This window comes from Pelodiscus sinensis, chromosome 15 (genome assembly GCF_049634645.1).
Source record: "Pelodiscus sinensis isolate JC-2024 chromosome 15, ASM4963464v1, whole genome shotgun sequence".
Classification (NCBI taxonomy): domain Eukaryota; kingdom Metazoa; phylum Chordata; order Testudines; family Trionychidae; genus Pelodiscus; species Pelodiscus sinensis.
Window position 1 is genome coordinate 35,371,676 of NC_134725.1, and position 16,754 is coordinate 35,388,429.

Below are 16,754 nucleotides of genomic sequence, written 5' to 3' on the forward strand. Positions count from 1 at the left end.
TCCTTCCTGATCTTTACTGATCTGCTCCTTTGCTTACATAAACAATGTTCTTATATGCTGACCAAAAACAATGAATCTAGTCAAATACTGTAACAACTACTTAATTGTTCTATCCCTATTTGTAGTAAACACAAACAGCATATCTAAAACCCAAAAGAAAAGCTTTCAAACCAAAGATGTACTACTATTCTGTTGTGCATTTAAAGGACTATATACATTTTGTAACTTACTAGTTTATAAGAAAGGTATACAGGTTGATCTTTGGAAGATTTTGTTCTCAAGCTTTGGAAAAGTTTCCACTTGAAGGCAGATTTACATTAGGACATCTGCGATAACATTCTATCTATGATCTTGAGATGCACATTTTCTGATTCTCTTGATACCCAATTGAATTTTTCTACTTTATTGTCCTTTGCTTGGTCAGCCTGCTCTCACGACAAAACACATAAATGAGACAGTGGTGTCACTGCTCCTTCAGCATTTGTACCTATCTGCTTGGCCTCAGCCTCAGCACAAGCACACTGGGTTCACCGCATCCCAAGACACCTATATAATCACAGGCTCCTCAACTGTTAACTCAAGTCTCCCACCATCCCAAGACATGTGGACATCTGTTACACCCATTTCATACTTTTCCAAAATCATCCTCACTCTACTCCTCACACACTGTTCTCACCTCCCACTCAACTCAAAACTGCTTTCTGAAACACTGCTGTAACCATCATTTACATAGCTTCTTTCACCCCAAAGCATATATAAACCACACACACACTCTGCAGTGCCACTGCAATGCAGACAATTCTTGGGTGAAACATGACAGCAAATGATCATCAATCATACTCTTTATTAGTTTAAAAGTGGAAAAAAGTGTAGTAGCCAATAGGAACTACAGCAGCAATTTAAAGACATAACATAGTTTTTACATATTTAATTACCATCCCCCACTTAATATAATTTCCTGTATTTTTCTTCCCCTTCAAACCAACAGAATATGCATGACCTGATCATATTTAACTAAAATGTAATCGCTAAAGGCATAGTTTACACACAAAATACTGGATTCTTATTATGAAGTTCAGATTAGCTGCATTTTTTATTTGAATGTCTCAGTAAACTAAGAAATTAAGGTCATAATTATCATTAAGATCTTAAATTCACTTTGTTCTCACAAAGTAACACTGTTATTTACCTGATCGCTAGACAGACCTCCTTCTGAATTTCAGGGCAAATCTGGCTCTTTGGTGCCATCAGTAACTGCCAAAGTAAAAGGCCAGACCGTCTAACAATTTCTCGGTTTCTCTCAGTTTGAGGGCTGAAGAAAAATTTAAAAACCACCTAAAAAACCAATAAAATACACCACTATTAAAAACATGTTTCTTCTAGATTCAAGGAAAGTGCTTCCTACAGGAAAGAACCTATAACATAGTGGTCAAGTGGGAGCAGAATCAGGCCAACTTTAAACATATTTGTGGCCAGCACTCTAAAGTAATTTCCCGCAGCTTGCTCAGATTCAGAGGTAGTCAGAAATTAAATCCAGACCTACCAAATCTCTGATAAATGCCTTAACAAAAATTAAGCAAATCACCCTTCTTCTTGTCTTTGAGCAAACAACTTAACCTCTCTGAAATTATCCAATTCATGACATACAAATAAGACACCACATGGGGTCTAATTTTTGGTTGTAATGTATTCTAGAAAAGCAAAATAAGTCATCTCTAGGTTGATGTCTATTGACTCTTATCCACTCAATACAAAGTCACCTTTTATTTAAAATATTTTTTTGTCTGCATTCTTAAAGTCTCCTTTACAGAGTTGATTTTAAAAATATACTTAAGATTAATGTATATACCTGAAAGACAACAAGGATGCAGCGTATAATGCAAGTATCTCCATTCACCATAGCCTTCTCCATAATGTCACAAATACTGCTGAGATGGTGTGCTTCAATTGGATGTTGTTTGCCCAAAAAATTTGTTATTGGGAGATTGTTACTAGCTGCAAGTAAATTAAGTTGGTGGATGCACATGGCACCAACATGGTGCAGTAACTGGTTGATAACCTCATTTGTGGTAATAGCATCTCCTGAAAGAAAAATATAAATGTACATAAATCTCTCGATGAACACAGATGTGCAAATATCAAGTTTATTTTTAAAATGTTATGAAACCATCTTTAGCATCACTGAAATTCTGCAGCTCTTCAGAGCTATCTATATTAAAAGTTGAGAGATTTCTGTTCAAGTTTTTGTAAGTATTAAAGGGAGCAGAAGCCTAAAAACTAACAAACATGAACAAAAAAAGCTTGATTTCAATAAAGATTAAATCATTCTGTAATAGGTTGTAACTAATCTTGTATTTTGTGACTTTCTGAAGAAAATACGTTCAGTCTATGTTAATCTCATATTTTACTTATACTTATATAAAGAGTGTAGGCTTACCTCTAGGCTCCGTAATGATATGACTAACTCCCAGTCTCTGACAGACATAATGGAATGCTTGGTTTCCAGGATTACACCATTGATCAACGTAGTCATTAGAGCATGTCCAGATCATGTTATTCACTGTATCATAACATGCACCTGAATATAGAAAAAAAATCAAAGTAGCTTTTATTTATTAAAAAGTTGTCTGATGATAGTATTTTCTATTAGAATTTTTTTTCTTAGAAACCACTTCAAACATTGCTATATCAGATGTGAATATAATGTGTTTTATAAAGTTAATTAATTATGCAATACATCAGGCTTCTTAAAGATAAGGTTTAAGAATAACAATCTTTTACAGCAAATTTCTTAACATGATTAATGGAAATCCTTCATGTATCATCAAATAAATGCCTTAAGTGCTATAAATTTAGAGTTTCTTGGTGTTCTTATCAGTCAAATTGCTTGCTACCAATTTGAGTTAACCGGTAGAAATGCTGGGGCTGGCATTTTATACTGCTGTTCAAGAAAAACAGATAAACCCATTTCAAGTACTTTAGCTATTTCTATTCACAATTAATTGTATTTTTTTAAACATTTAATTGCCTTGCTGTTACTACTTTGCAGATTATATATAGCACTGGTGGCATATGAGGAGCTATACAAATAGGCACAATACACTGAAAAAACAAAAGTGCTATGAGGGCATTTGAAAACATGGAGGAAAAGTATGAATTTGGCATTAGCCGCACAACATGGGATTGCAGAAATTCCTCTACAGGCTGGTCTAGACTAGCCTAGAAGATATTTAAACGCATTTCAAAACTCCAGGGTAGACTGGACTAGTTTTATTGTGACAGACGATAAGCTGATTTAGGTGAACCTTTACCTTGATTAACATGTGTGTGCTACAGTTTCAAAACTTGTTGTCTAAAGTGTTTTCACTAACATTTTAAAAAATACCTTTTTAACATTTTAATTAAGTGTTGTTTAATATTTTGTTTTTTCAACAATTTATCCTATTCTATTTTGTAATGTTTGGACTACTGAGCCTGGTAGAAGTAATCCAAGTGCAGAATGCACATGAATGTGAGGTTGTGATCACCAATCATATGGAAGAAAGAAAATATAAGCAGAATATCTATCTTCCTTATTAGTGTATCTTTTTTTTCCCCTCAAGTGAAAAAATTTCAAATCTTCTACATGCTGAATCTTTCTTTTAAGAGTCTCTGAAATCCAGAAGATATTTTTAAAAATCTCAATTCTCTCCACTTAGGGTTAAATACCTCTTCTCACTCTCTAGAAGAGCAAATGCAAATGCAAAACCTTTAAGCCAAAGCATAAAAAACCAGGGGAAAAAATCTTGCTTTAGAAATTTCACATCATAGCATCTAGGAGGTACTTTAATTTAATTTTACTCCCAGAAAAGTGCAAATCTCCTGGAAATTGAAAAAATTAATTTAGAAAATAAAGATCATGATCTCCAATTCAGAATGCCCCAAAAATAAATGTATTTCTTACCAAGTCCTGGTATTAGAGCACCACGTCCAAGCGAACTTCCTGTGGCATCGATGAGATCTGCTCTGCTTGTGAACTGCCCATCCGAAATATTGTATACCAAGCTAGATGCAAGAACTTAAAAAAAAACAAACCTCCAATTAAATTCTCAAAAGTTTAAAGTAAGATAAAAAGAGAGTCTCTGAAATCCACAGAAAAACCAACAGCAACAAAAACCAACTTACTTTTCAAAGATGACAAACCACTTGTCCCACCAAACAGTGATCGTGTTGCAGAACTGCCTGACCCTCCTGGAGGTGGGACCAGCATCACCAAATATGTTCCACATGTGTACATTGGAGTCTTTCGTAACATTTTTAGTGGTAGCCCACAACTAGTGTTAGCAGCTGAAATATTAAATAAAGCAATGATTCAAACATGCTTTTTTTTTTTTTTTTACTAACCAGTTAGAAAAATATGATCAGCAAGCAAGGTACACTACATCTTGGTGTAGGACATCTGTATTGGAGCTAAAATAAAATCTATATTGGACATCTGTATTGGAGCTAAAATAAATCCATCAGATCATGCTCATAAATCTAACTTTTTTGCAGCCATTGGAATTTACTTGTGGGGCTGAACAAGAGACTCTAAAATGCCTGTTCCTCCACTCCTACCCCCATTCACTGGAGTTAATTCTTAGGAAGGCATGTACTGTTTCAGTGGCATTTTAAAATATAATTTGAATAAAATGTTCTTTAAATATGAATAATGATACATCCTACTTCCTATAATAATTATGATATCATCAGAAAAAAAAATCCCTCCCTCAGAAACCTAAAACCTAACAGAAGGTAGAATTCATGGAGAGGCAAACAGACATCCCTTCGACAGAAGTTTAAGAGGGTAAAATATCATACCCAACATTGTAAAGCCCAAGGAAGACAAGAGGCCCTCGGGATGTACTACCACTTTTTACTCTCTTTAAATGTCCCTACTTGTCAAATCATGGTGGTCTAGGCACAATAAGAAGTAATGATCCCATCTTAAAAAAAATCCTTTTGGATTTTCATGGGAGATTTTTAAGGCCTCTTGTAGTGCTGGTGCCATTTAAAAAGTCTTATGAAATCACTTACACATTTCGTGGGCACACATTTCGTGGGCACAGTACACTTCTTCAGATGAACAAACTATTTGTTGTTTTTTAAGTTTATGCTGTACAGACTAACTCAGCTACTTCCTGAAGCTTCAGAATAAAAGTGGCAGAATTGAGCTGTCAGATAGCTACAAAAGGGGGCAGTGTTTATGACAGCTACTATTTTTGCGTAATCAATCTTTTTTCCTTACATCAGTGTATTTTACATGAATATGAACTATGTTAGTTTGTTTTTAGAACTTTGAGTGTTTAGCACTTGGACTCAGGTGTGTATTTGTAAAAAGTATTCCAACACAACTACCTTTATGAGAAATTCACACAATTTTAGAGAACTTTAATATATATTAAGAAATTAGTCTTGTGGCACCTTAGAGACTAACAAATGTGTTAGTATTTAAGATGCCACAGGACTGCTCGTTGTTTTTAACATTAGAGACTAACACGGCTACCCTTCTGAGACTACAAAATTAGTAAAAATAATATATGTGATAGCAGTTTAAAAAGCATACATTTAAAGACATTATACATACAGGTATATAGGATTTTCAGAGTTCTATATTTAGAGAAATAATTTTGTAAATATGCACCACTGCAAACAAAATGGAAAAATAATTATCAAGGAGAACAGAACTCTTCTGACCTGCTTGGTCTTCTTTCAATGTATTGGAGATTGTAGAACCAGTCAGAGCAGCCAGTGTTGCTGATGGGGAAGCTCTGTACCTTGAAAGCCTACTCAGAAGCATCTCATTTATACTTTTTGCTGATTCCCCCTCTTTCCTCATTAGTATAATGCGCTCCTGTAGAGGACTTGCTATACATATATCATTTTCTTCCTATGCAAATGAAAGGAAAAAAATGGTCATTAGACATAAGTGTCCCTAAGAGATTGAGGATTTTATTCCTACATCTCCCAAAGTGAGAAGAGAAGCAAAAAACAGATCCAGAATTATGCAAAGAAGTCTCATATCAAGGTGATTGGTGTGACTGAAATACCTAGAAACCTAGTTTATTAGATCATTGCCAAAATCGTATCATAACTGATCATCTTTAGACATTTTTTAAGTTGAAAACCAGAACTTCAATAGTCTGGTTGCCATAAATAAATTTCCAGAAATAAAGTTAAAGCTAACATTATACAAAACCAAGTAGTTAGATGTTTTAATTATAACACATATATTAACAATTATTTTAATTTTACAAGTAAGTTTTGTAAAAGACTAAGTCACATAGCTGAAAGACTGGATGAAGATTTCCCCTACATAATGCAATTCTGGAAAGGTCTAGGTCTTATCTACATTAAGAATACTTTACCAGTATAGTTATATTAATATTATGTTATTCAGTAGGGATGTAAGCAACTAGTTGACTACCCAATAAGCCTAGGCTTATCTGTTAGTCAAGTCGCTACTTGACTAGTCACTTCTCCCCTCTCCCTTGCTGCCTCTAAAACAGAGGCAGCAAGGGAGGGAGCAGAAACTGGAGGGAGCCGGGTTAAAAGACGGTTCCCCACAGCACTGTCTCCACAGGGAAGCAGGGGAGGCAGTGGCACAGTGCGGGAAACGGGATCAACAGGGACTCAAGCAGTCCCCGCTCACCCCGGGTTCCAACTGCTGCACCTCAAGACAGAGGTGCAGCCGTCAGAACCTGGTGCAAGCAGGGACTGCTTGAGTCCCCACTCTTCCCAGGTTCCCCACTGCACCTCTGCCATTGAAATGTAGTAAGACACATGGAAATTCCATCAACTACTCAATTAACTGCTTAATCCCCAATATTCAGAGAACAGATATAAGTAAGGCTGCATATCGGTCATAGAAGCCTAGAGTCCAGGACTTTCCAGGCCCTTTGGGATCTCCATAGTGGCTTGAAGGCCAGCTGAGAGGCTCAGGCAGCCCCTTGACCAGTCACACTAGCAACTGCTGGGAGTAAAGATATTAAGTATCAGGTAACTGAATAATCGAATAGTCAAAGCATTTTTGCATTGACTATTCGATAGGGTGCCTCCAGCTGACCCCGAGCTCCATGGGGCACTGCTGCTTTGAAATGCCACAAGGAGCCTGATGCCAGGCTCCCTGTGGCATTCAAAGTGGCAGTGCTGCGCGGATCAACTACCCCGAGATCCGTGCAGCACTGCCACTTTGAAGTACCCCTCTTCTCCCGCCGCTTGCTGCCTCTATCTGACAGAGGTAGCGGGATGGGGGGTGGAGGCGGACAAAGCAACTAGTTGACTATCCTGTCGACTATCCCATAAGCATTTGCTTCTCAGATAGTCATCTAGTCCTTCACATCCTTAGCTGGGATAGTCTCAGGATACTATCCTCCCTCTTATCAGCAGGAGTTTAGGTATGGGATGGGGCCCAGGGTTGGGGTAAGGGGATTGGGGTATAAAAGAAATTTTGGGGTATGGGCTCTGTGCGGCGCTCACCTTGGGCAGCTTCTTGGAAGTGGCAACATGTCCTATGACTCGTAGGTGGAAGAATGGTTAAGCAAACACTGCATGCTGTCTCTCTACCCACAGGTACTGCCACTGCAGCTCCCAATAGCCAGAGTTTCTGCCCAATGGGAGTTGCTGAGCCAGACCTTGGGATGGAGGCAGTGCACAGAGTCCCCAGGCTGCACCTCCATCTAGGAGCTGAGTATATGTCACTACTTCCAGGGCCAAGTAGAGAGCCTGCCAGTCCCAACAAACCTCTCTCCCACAGAGCACCCAAGATTTAGTTAGGAGTATATAATACAAGTCATGGAGAGGTCCTGGGCCACGAATTTTTGTTTACAGCCCATGACTAAAACATACCTTGGATAAAAATTATATATTACTATAAGCACAGTTATAGCAATGTCATTTAAAAAAAAAGACCCCACTCCCCTAACCAGCATAGCTATCCTGGTAAAAGTATTTAGTGTAGATGAGACATTTAATAAATTTAATATTTTAACTAATAATTTCACAAAAAGTTAAGACAGTGGCTGTGTTCTCAACAGGAATGAGTGAAAGCTTTTTCTTAAGTGCTTTCTGCTGTGAAAGACCTTCCTAACAGAGAGCCAAGGCCAGAAACACCCGCCGAGAGCGCTCACATTCCGGAGGGACCCATCTGGAGGTCATTCAGAAACTGAAATTTGTTTTTTCTAGTAATATACAAAGGAAATGAATCGGAGAATCCCTTACCTTAAAAATGGAAAGACCCTTCTGTTAGATTAGATTGATTTTTAAAGTCCTCAACTCCTTCCCAAGATTCCATGAAACTGGAGAATAATAATTCAGGGAGCCAGTACAATGGGAGTTTGCAACAGGTTAGGGAGTCAGAACCTGCACTGTCGCCCGCAGCTGCATCATGTCTAAATACCTCCTCCTGCCTAAGTGCAGGGGACTGGATTAGGTGACCTATTGAGGTGCCTTTCAGTCATAGCTTTCTATGATTCTTGGTCATCATTTCAACAATTTATACTGCTTCCAATATACTATACAAGTCTATTGGTACTGACAATAGTAAAAATTGTACCAATGCCAAAAAAAGTTAATAGATTGATGTGGTTTCAGTCTCTATAGAACTGAAATTGTTTAGACCAGTGTTTCTCAACCAGTTGTACGAGTACTCTTAGGGATACTCAAAAGAAGTCGGGGGGGGGGGGAGGTACATCAACACAACTGAAATTTGGAGAAAACTGAAATTTTGTTTTAAGTTTTAGAGCACTTTATTATTTTTGTACTTTTTAAGCCCAAAAATGTCATTGCCCACCTTGCTACAATTAAGTTGTTTAAACAAATGTGTTGCACTGGTAGAAAAAAATTCTGAGTGTCTGAAAGCTGTAGGAGCGGGGGGTACTTATATAATATATTTTAAAAGGGTACTTTATAAAAAAAAAGTTGAGAAACGCTGGTTTAAACTGCTGGAGACTGTGCCATTTAGAAGCAGCCATTAAATGCAAGGTTTAAACTTGAGAGTTACGTTTTTAACATTTCTTCTGCACCTCAAGAGAACTAATCAAGGATGTATAGAAGCTATCGAGAGGAAAGGAATCCAAACTGTTGTCATGTATATCTCCAAAACTTAAATTAAAAAAAAAAATAGTACAAAATTTACAGACTTGAGTGATAAAGTGCATTTGTTTTACCCTTATAAACATAACTTCTATTAAGCTGAACAGCTTATTGCATTTTAAAACAGTAAACAGTCTCCACTTAGTATATGGCATTTATACTAAATTACTGATTCAGTAAGAAAAAGAGAAATAATATAATTTCATACTAACATAACATGGTACAAGCTTGCTATATTAAAACGTCCTCTGGAAGTACAAATTTTATAGTATGGCTTTGCATCCTGTTAAATATTATGTCAACTGCTTGTAACGTTTTGACTATATTCCTGAAATAATAGACTAGCACTTCTGTGAACAATTAACATATCTGGTAAGTTTAATAAATGTTACTATTTTAAGAAACATTGTTCGCGTCACTAAACTACATCTACTACAAAAAAAAAAACCACACCCAAATTCAATTGAAAATACACTTACTATAAGTTCAAAAATATCCATAAAGACAGAGTGTCCCTTTGGTGTTTTTTCATTCAAGCTTGCAGGAGACCAGATCCAGTAGAAATAGGTACCGTCTGAAGAAAGATGTACGGTAGTCATAGTACTGCCAACTGGGAAGTGATTTACTGGCATTGGAAGTATCTGACATACCTACAGATCAGTAGGAAAGCAAGCAAGAAAGAAAGAGAGTCCAGTTCACACTTTGAAGTTGCTCTTCAGACTATAACTAGATAACCTAAAAGTGTGGGGTTTTTTTAAATTATTAAAGCAAGGTTCATTAGGGTTCCATATCTATTTATAATTTGCTATAATCTGAGGGAGAACACAGTTTGCCAAACAGACATACCACGTACTAACAAATTCCATGCTAGCAAGACACAGTTATCCATCTAAAAATAGACAGGTTTCAAACTCCTGAAAAATGTATACACTATCATTAGAAATATAAATATTAATATAATTATCTGCTTTACACTACTGAAATATCTGCTCAAAATTCTGCAAGGAAACTAATAAGAGGAAACCAAACACTTAATTTGAGGAAACATATTGTATATGGCTGGAAACAGTAGCCTTGCTCTTTATTCTTCAGTGAAACTTCTTTATACCGCAATGGGAAAAAAAGGAAAGAGAGATAGTACAATTATAGTGAGAAGTGAAGGTGCCAACCATTATTGTATTTAAAAAAAATGGAGGCATCAGCAGCGTACTTTGTTTTTAACTATTAATTTGTGATATGTGCACATGGACACTGTGGCACAATGTAACTTGTAAAATGGTTTGCAAGGCATGACATACAACTTTATTAGTGGGCATCGGCAGAAGCAGTTTCATTGTGGAAAAAAAAGCACACAGCAAGCACGAGAGAATCAATTAAATTTAACCTAGAAAATTTGCTTGAAAGTACAGCAGTATTATTTTTTTGACATTTTAAGAATATATCTTTTTATGAAACAAAGGCATAAGGGTTTTGTTTGTTTGTTTTTTACCTGAAGGGTATTCTGGTCAATGACCTGGAAAAGGGAGTGAGGCTTATTATCAAAAGAGACAGGCCGATGAAGAAGTTTGCCATTGCCAAAAGCAATCCATCCAGTCTCCAATTCCTCATTACGACAGTACACAAAGCCTCTGGGGAAAAAGCAGGACATTACAACCTTTAAATATGCTACTCTTTTTCAAACATTTCTTGAGCTTTGTTTGAACCTAGTTACAAAGCCATGTATCTACAGGCGACCGCCGCACTTACGACCTAATTGGTTCCTGGAGAATCGTCTTAAGTGGAGCCGTCGTAAGTCGAACCCTTACTTCCCACAGGCGCATGATATAAATGGGGGTTCCGTTCCTGATTCATTTTGCCTCCTGGGAGTTGTAGTCCCCAGCCGTGCCAGTGGAAGCGGTGCCGCATAAACTGCTCCCATAGCCAGCTGAGGCTGTGCCGGCTGGAAGCGATATCGCATAAACTCTTCCCATAACCGGCTGGGGCTGTGCTGGGAGGAAGTAAAGGACCCGCGCTGGAGAAGCAGTCATAGCCAGCTGGGGGCTGTGCCGGGTGGAAGTGGCACCGTGTGAGCTGCTTCTATAGCTGGCCTGGGGCTGGTGGGCTTGAGAGGCTGGGCTGGAGAAGGGTGGTCGTAAATGCAGGGAGTCCTAAGTCGGGAGGTCATAAGTCGGGGGTCGCCTGTATTTAATGTAGTAACACTGTGTGATGTGGCATTCCTTATGATTATGATATAAATATGACATAACTGAGATATGTTTGATGCAAGCGGGCTGATGAAAGTTATCACTGGAAATGTTATGATTTACTGAATATGATTCTCTAATTCATATACATGTATCACTTTTGTAGATGCAGTTAGGAATATTGACTTGTGTCTGTATTTCATATCTGCTACTTTGGGTCACTGCTGACACCTCAAGTTCTACAATGGAATAGCCACACTGGGCTTAATGGCCCACCAGATAGTACAAAGGACTGAACTGGCTTGGCCTTTCTGGAAAATTCCATGCTATTGACTTATGGATGACAGAGTCAGGTGATCTGGTCACCTGATCCTAACCAAATCCCTGGTCTGCTGAGCTGTTTCATGAGAGGTGAGGGAGAATCAAAGATTTCCTACCATATGGAAATTCTATATAAGGGGGAGAAAAGCAATGATGGTCTTCATCATCCTTTACCTCTTTCTCTCCAGCCCAGAGATACTTGAAAACACTATGAAACTAAACAACTGAAAAGGGTGGGAGAGAACTGCTGGACTCAGGCCCTGGGATTCCTGGCCTGTGAAGGACTCTATTTAAACAAAATCCAGGATGAGAAATCTAGGGTGTAACCAGTTTTTAGCAACTCTAGATTAGACTGAATAATCTATTATTTTCTTAGCAAACTGTATCGTTCTTTTATTACCTCCTTGACCACTTAAAATACACCTTTTAATCTCTCTCTCTATATATAAATAAAACTTTTCCTGCAGGACAACAGAGTGACATCATCACATCACTCTGCATTCTACCAGCCTCCTCCTTCCCCTTTCCCCAGCTCTTGGCAGCTGCACAGGGCAGCCTCCTCGCCCCTAGGCAGGCAAGGGGAGAGCATAGTTAGGGTTAAGTTGCGGCCGGAGAGAGGGTGGGGGAGGAGAGAAAGGGCCAGAGCTGGTGCAGCTGTGGGAGAGTGGGGGAGGGAGGGAGAAAGGGCCCAGACAGGGGAAAGAGAAGGGGCCTGGGCGGCACAGCTGGGGGTGGAGAGGGAAGGATAAAGAGGCCTAAGGTGTTGGAGGCGGGCCGGGAGCAGAAAGGGCCTGGGCTGGCACAGCAGGGGGTGGGGAGAGAAAGGGCTGGCATGGTGGGAGTAAGGGGGGAGTAAGGAGAAAGGGCCCAATGGCCGGGGGGAGGGGGGAGTGGGAGTCAAGTTTGCCTAGTGCCCACAAGAGGGAGTTTGGTGAGCATAGCGAGTAGGGGGCACAGCCCCCTAGCAGTTAATAAAAATAAGGAGTTCTGTGGCACCTTAAAGACTTGCAAATGCATTTGAGCATAAGCTTTCGTGGACAGGTGCCCACTTTGTCAGATACATGAAGTGAAAACTTCAGTTTGGCAGGGATGTATACTCATGCAACAACAGGAGTTGTTAAACTTATTTCTGGTTTATAATATAGTTTATGTAATAACTAACTGGGAAAGTGGCAAGAGGCTGTTCATATCTTTCTTCACATTGAGGAAGGAAGTTAACTTCATGCAATTTTGGATTTGTACCCCAACATCTAGTTACCATGTTGAACATCTAGGTACTATAGTAAATCCCTTAAACAGCCCTTCTAGGGCTGACATCAGTGTCTCCATCAGAACTGGGTATGGCTCTGACTACTGTGCTGGAGGAGGCTTGAGAGCTTAGCTCAGCAAGACCAAGTAAACGGGTGCCCAAGCTGTCAAAGAAGGCTGGCTCAATGGCATGTTAAGCTCCTCAGTTGGCATCCCAGGGGTCCTAAACCATCAAACTCTGGCTTTAAGTATGTGAAGCCTGAAGAGTCAAGCATCATAAGCAAGGAAACAATAAAGAGATAGAACAAGTCACATCTTGTACTAATAGCTGAAATTTGTAACACAGACAATATAAATTCCTAACTTCCAAGCTTTGATGTGGATGCAGCAGTGTAATGAGATGAATGGATTTTAAGCAACAGGTTGCAATTTTATTAAACTTACACACAGGAAAGGGGTACCACCTGTCCATCACCGATTCTCTCCTACTCCAGGCATTCAATTGGTTGCAGTGTAGGAGCCTTGTGACCCCCACGGTATAAATAGTATCTAAGGGAAGGCTCTTCTCAGCTTACCACACAAGGCTCAGCCTGTTCCTACTCCAATCACCCACCCCTCCATGAGGGGCACGGAGGGTATAGAAGAAACAGGACTTCAAATCACGAGAGACTTGCTCTATCCCACGAGCCTAATCCCATCACCAAATCCAAGGTTTTTACCTCTGGGAACTATTCTTTCAATTCAACTGGAAAAAGGTCGCAAGTTACAGGAATTCATAACTCAACCAAGTACCTCATTTAGGTTCTAGAACATTCTTACTCAGCCTACTGTGCTTGAAGATGTGGGAGAAAGGAGAAAAACTCCAAGGTCCTCTGCCAATTTGTTCATGGAAGAAAAAAATCCTTCCCGACTCCCAAACAGGCAATTGGCTAGTTTCACAGTATCAAATCAGGATGGATTCCCATGCCTCGCTCAGCATGGGGGTGCTGGAACAGAGTCAAGTGAGCTCCACAAGGCCGCTGACTCACGTTAAATCCTGGGAGCTGGGGAAAGCTGGTCAATCAGCACCCCTCACTCCATCTGGCCAATGGGTATCAGAGAGTCCAAAGAGAGTCTCCCTCCCACGCTGAAAAGGCTGTTCCACCTGCCACTGTCAACCGCTCCCGAGGAAGAATAAATTTATGTCTATAACATTCTATAAAGGAAAACATCTCAAAATATGTTAGATGAGGAAGATAATTAAGAGAAGTAATTTTCAATATAAGAAAGGGAAAATCAAATCACTGAATCTGAATCACGGAAAAATGATTTAGTGAAAAAAAAAACTAGATGCTTCATATACATATTAGGTCCTTTGACAACAAAGATTTATCTAAACAGGTTAAAAAATTTGCAAAGGCAGAAATATCATAATACTGTGGCTTACCGTAGAGTACCATGTAATCCAGATCCTAATTTGCTTATTCCTTTGCCTACTGAATTAGATGTATAAAGATAAAGTCCATCTGCTGCAAGACAGCGCCCTAAGTCTGCATCTGAAATAGGAAGGAAGCATTCACCTTTTATGGACAGCAAAGCTACAGTGGTTATTTACAATTATCATGTTGCAGCTGCTGGTAGGACAGTCACTGAAAACAAATTAGAGTTCCTCTTCTTACCTAGTTACCAGAGGCAAGATTTATCTTTTATATATAAAAATTACTATCTGAATTACAGTCACTTCTCAAATGACCAATCAAAGACCAATGCCCCATTTTGTAGTAGGCATTCTACCTTGCTTATATCCCATTATGGATAACTGTATATTTACAATTTACTCACATTATTAATGTAAATATATTAAAATATGAAATAAATTATACAAAAAATGTGAAATGCTTCCAAGCAAATTCAATGAGAACAGTATAACATACAGCCAGTTGCTCATTCAAGTATGCAGGGTCGGGAGTGGGTAATTTTTTTCTCAGATATATGGAAGATATACATTTGAGAAGTTCCCTATTTCTGTATTGATTTCTTACCTATTACACAGTATAGCTCAGAGTTTAAGTTATAATTTTAAATTCCTCATGTGTTCTGGCTCAGAGTTCATGATATATGATCAACCACGAACAACTACAGATTTTTTGGCTGCACACTCAAATCTGACTATGGTGCAAGTTAGAGTGTTTCATTTAACCGTGTTTGGTAATAGGACATGCACAGCACAACAGGACTCATTTAAGATGAAAATGCTTTACTTTCACAATCAGAATCTAAATTATTTTTTATAATACATTTTAAGCCTAATTTTCTTCTAATTGTTTTTAGAAGATTTCAATGGAACAGAAGACCACTTTCTTTTATGTTGTTAAAAAGAAAAGAAGGATTTAACTCCTTTTTCTAGGGAATGAGGAAGGGTATGTCTACACTACCACCCTAGTTCAAACTAGGGTGGTAATGTAGGCAACCGGAGTTGCAAATGAAGGCCGGGATTTGAATTTCCCAGGCTTCATTTGCATAAAGCCAGGCGCCGCCATTTTTAAATGTCCGCTAGTGCGGACTCCGTGCCGCGTGTAGGCGCACGGCACAGAGTCTGCACTAGCAGACATTTAAAAATGGCGGCGCCCGGCTTTATGCAAATGAAGCCCGGGAAATTCAAATCCCGGCCTTCATTTGCAACTCCGGTTGCCTACATTACCACCCTAGTTCGAACTAGGGTGATAGTGTAGACATACCCAAAGGGTACATCTAAACTACATGGCTCCGTGCAAGCTTGTCTACTACTGTTTGGTAACTGTGGGGAAAAAAAAACATCTAACAATGCATTTATAAAATATAACTGCTGCCAGTAAATGCAGGTGGAATTTAGTATTGCTCTTACATTTAGCCATTTGTTTCTCTGATCTTTGTTAATTGAGAGAGAATAATCTTTGTTCAATGAGGACATAGTCAATCTTTTAATTCATTTACATCAGAACTAGAAAACCACCAAGCAAGCAAAAAAGGTTGGAGATGGAAAAATTGTGCTGCTATAACATACTTATGGCACACAAGATTATCCAACCCACTTAAAGTACACTGACAGTTCATTTTACATATTCAAATCACAAAAATCAAAGCTTTCTTTTTTTTTTTCCAGAACAACTTATTTCATAACTCCATGGCAGCAAACATAATGTTACACACATGCAGAGTGTAAACCAATATATTTGTCTTCCTGAGTCTGCAGGCCAGCTGAAATAATGACTCAGAAGTGTGAATTACTTTCATCTGCCATGATCTCACTGAGACTTCAATTCAAGTCTGATGACATATCAACACTAACATTAACTATTTCATTGCTTACTTTTGTAGCAATAAAATTAGGGAAGTGGTAGAAATTGGGAGTTGCTGTAGGAAATACAGCAGGAAGAAAAGGGGAGGCACAGAAAGAGATAAGGGAGAGCAGAGAAGAATGGGTAAGGAAAAGAAAGGAAAGAAACATTGGCAGTTCTAAAGTTAAGCACTTTCCCACTAAGACACTGTTTCTCAAAGTGGGCTGTGGGCCCACTAAGAAAGATGCTAACGGGACACTCTGGTTTGTTTGCTTACTGGCTCCGCAGCCACAGAACCTCATGCCACCCATCGGCTGCAGTTTGCCATTTGCAGCCAAGGAGAGCCACAGGAAGCAGCGGCCCAGGCCACAAAACTTCCCACAGCTCCCATTGGCTGCAAACACCAAACTGCAACTACTGGGAGCCAGAATGCTCCATGGCTACAGAGCCAGTAAGTAAACAAATAGAAGTTGCCCGTCAGTAGCTTTCTCAAAGTGGGCTGTACACTAATAGTTGCTTACTGTGACAATAATGTATTAGATGTAAAATTAGGTCCTCGCTCATCAGGGAAGTTAAAAAATATTTTTTTTGGTAA

General features: G+C 39.0%; 1 protein-coding gene across 3 annotated transcripts in view; it reads right to left on the reverse strand.

Moving 5' to 3' along the window:
* The window catches only part of HECTD4 (HECT domain E3 ubiquitin protein ligase 4), a 147,260-nt gene that overhangs the window by 101,077 nt on the left and 29,429 nt on the right, over positions 1 to 16,754 (reverse strand). For all 3 annotated transcript variants that reach the window (XM_075898745.1, XM_075898744.1, XM_014572912.3), the window contains exons 5-13: positions 14,290 to 14,398; positions 10,601 to 10,739; positions 9,591 to 9,761; positions 5,716 to 5,908; positions 4,165 to 4,326; positions 3,944 to 4,057; positions 2,438 to 2,578; positions 1,850 to 2,082; positions 1,190 to 1,335 (exon numbers count right to left, since the gene is read on the reverse strand). In XM_075898745.1, the coding sequence (XP_075754860.1) occupies positions 1,190 to 1,335; positions 1,850 to 2,082; positions 2,438 to 2,578; positions 3,944 to 4,057; positions 4,165 to 4,326; positions 5,716 to 5,908; positions 9,591 to 9,761; positions 10,601 to 10,739; positions 14,290 to 14,398 (1,408 nt within the window). The remainder of the gene's footprint in view (positions 1 to 1,189; positions 1,336 to 1,849; positions 2,083 to 2,437; positions 2,579 to 3,943; positions 4,058 to 4,164; positions 4,327 to 5,715; positions 5,909 to 9,590; positions 9,762 to 10,600; positions 10,740 to 14,289; positions 14,399 to 16,754) is intronic.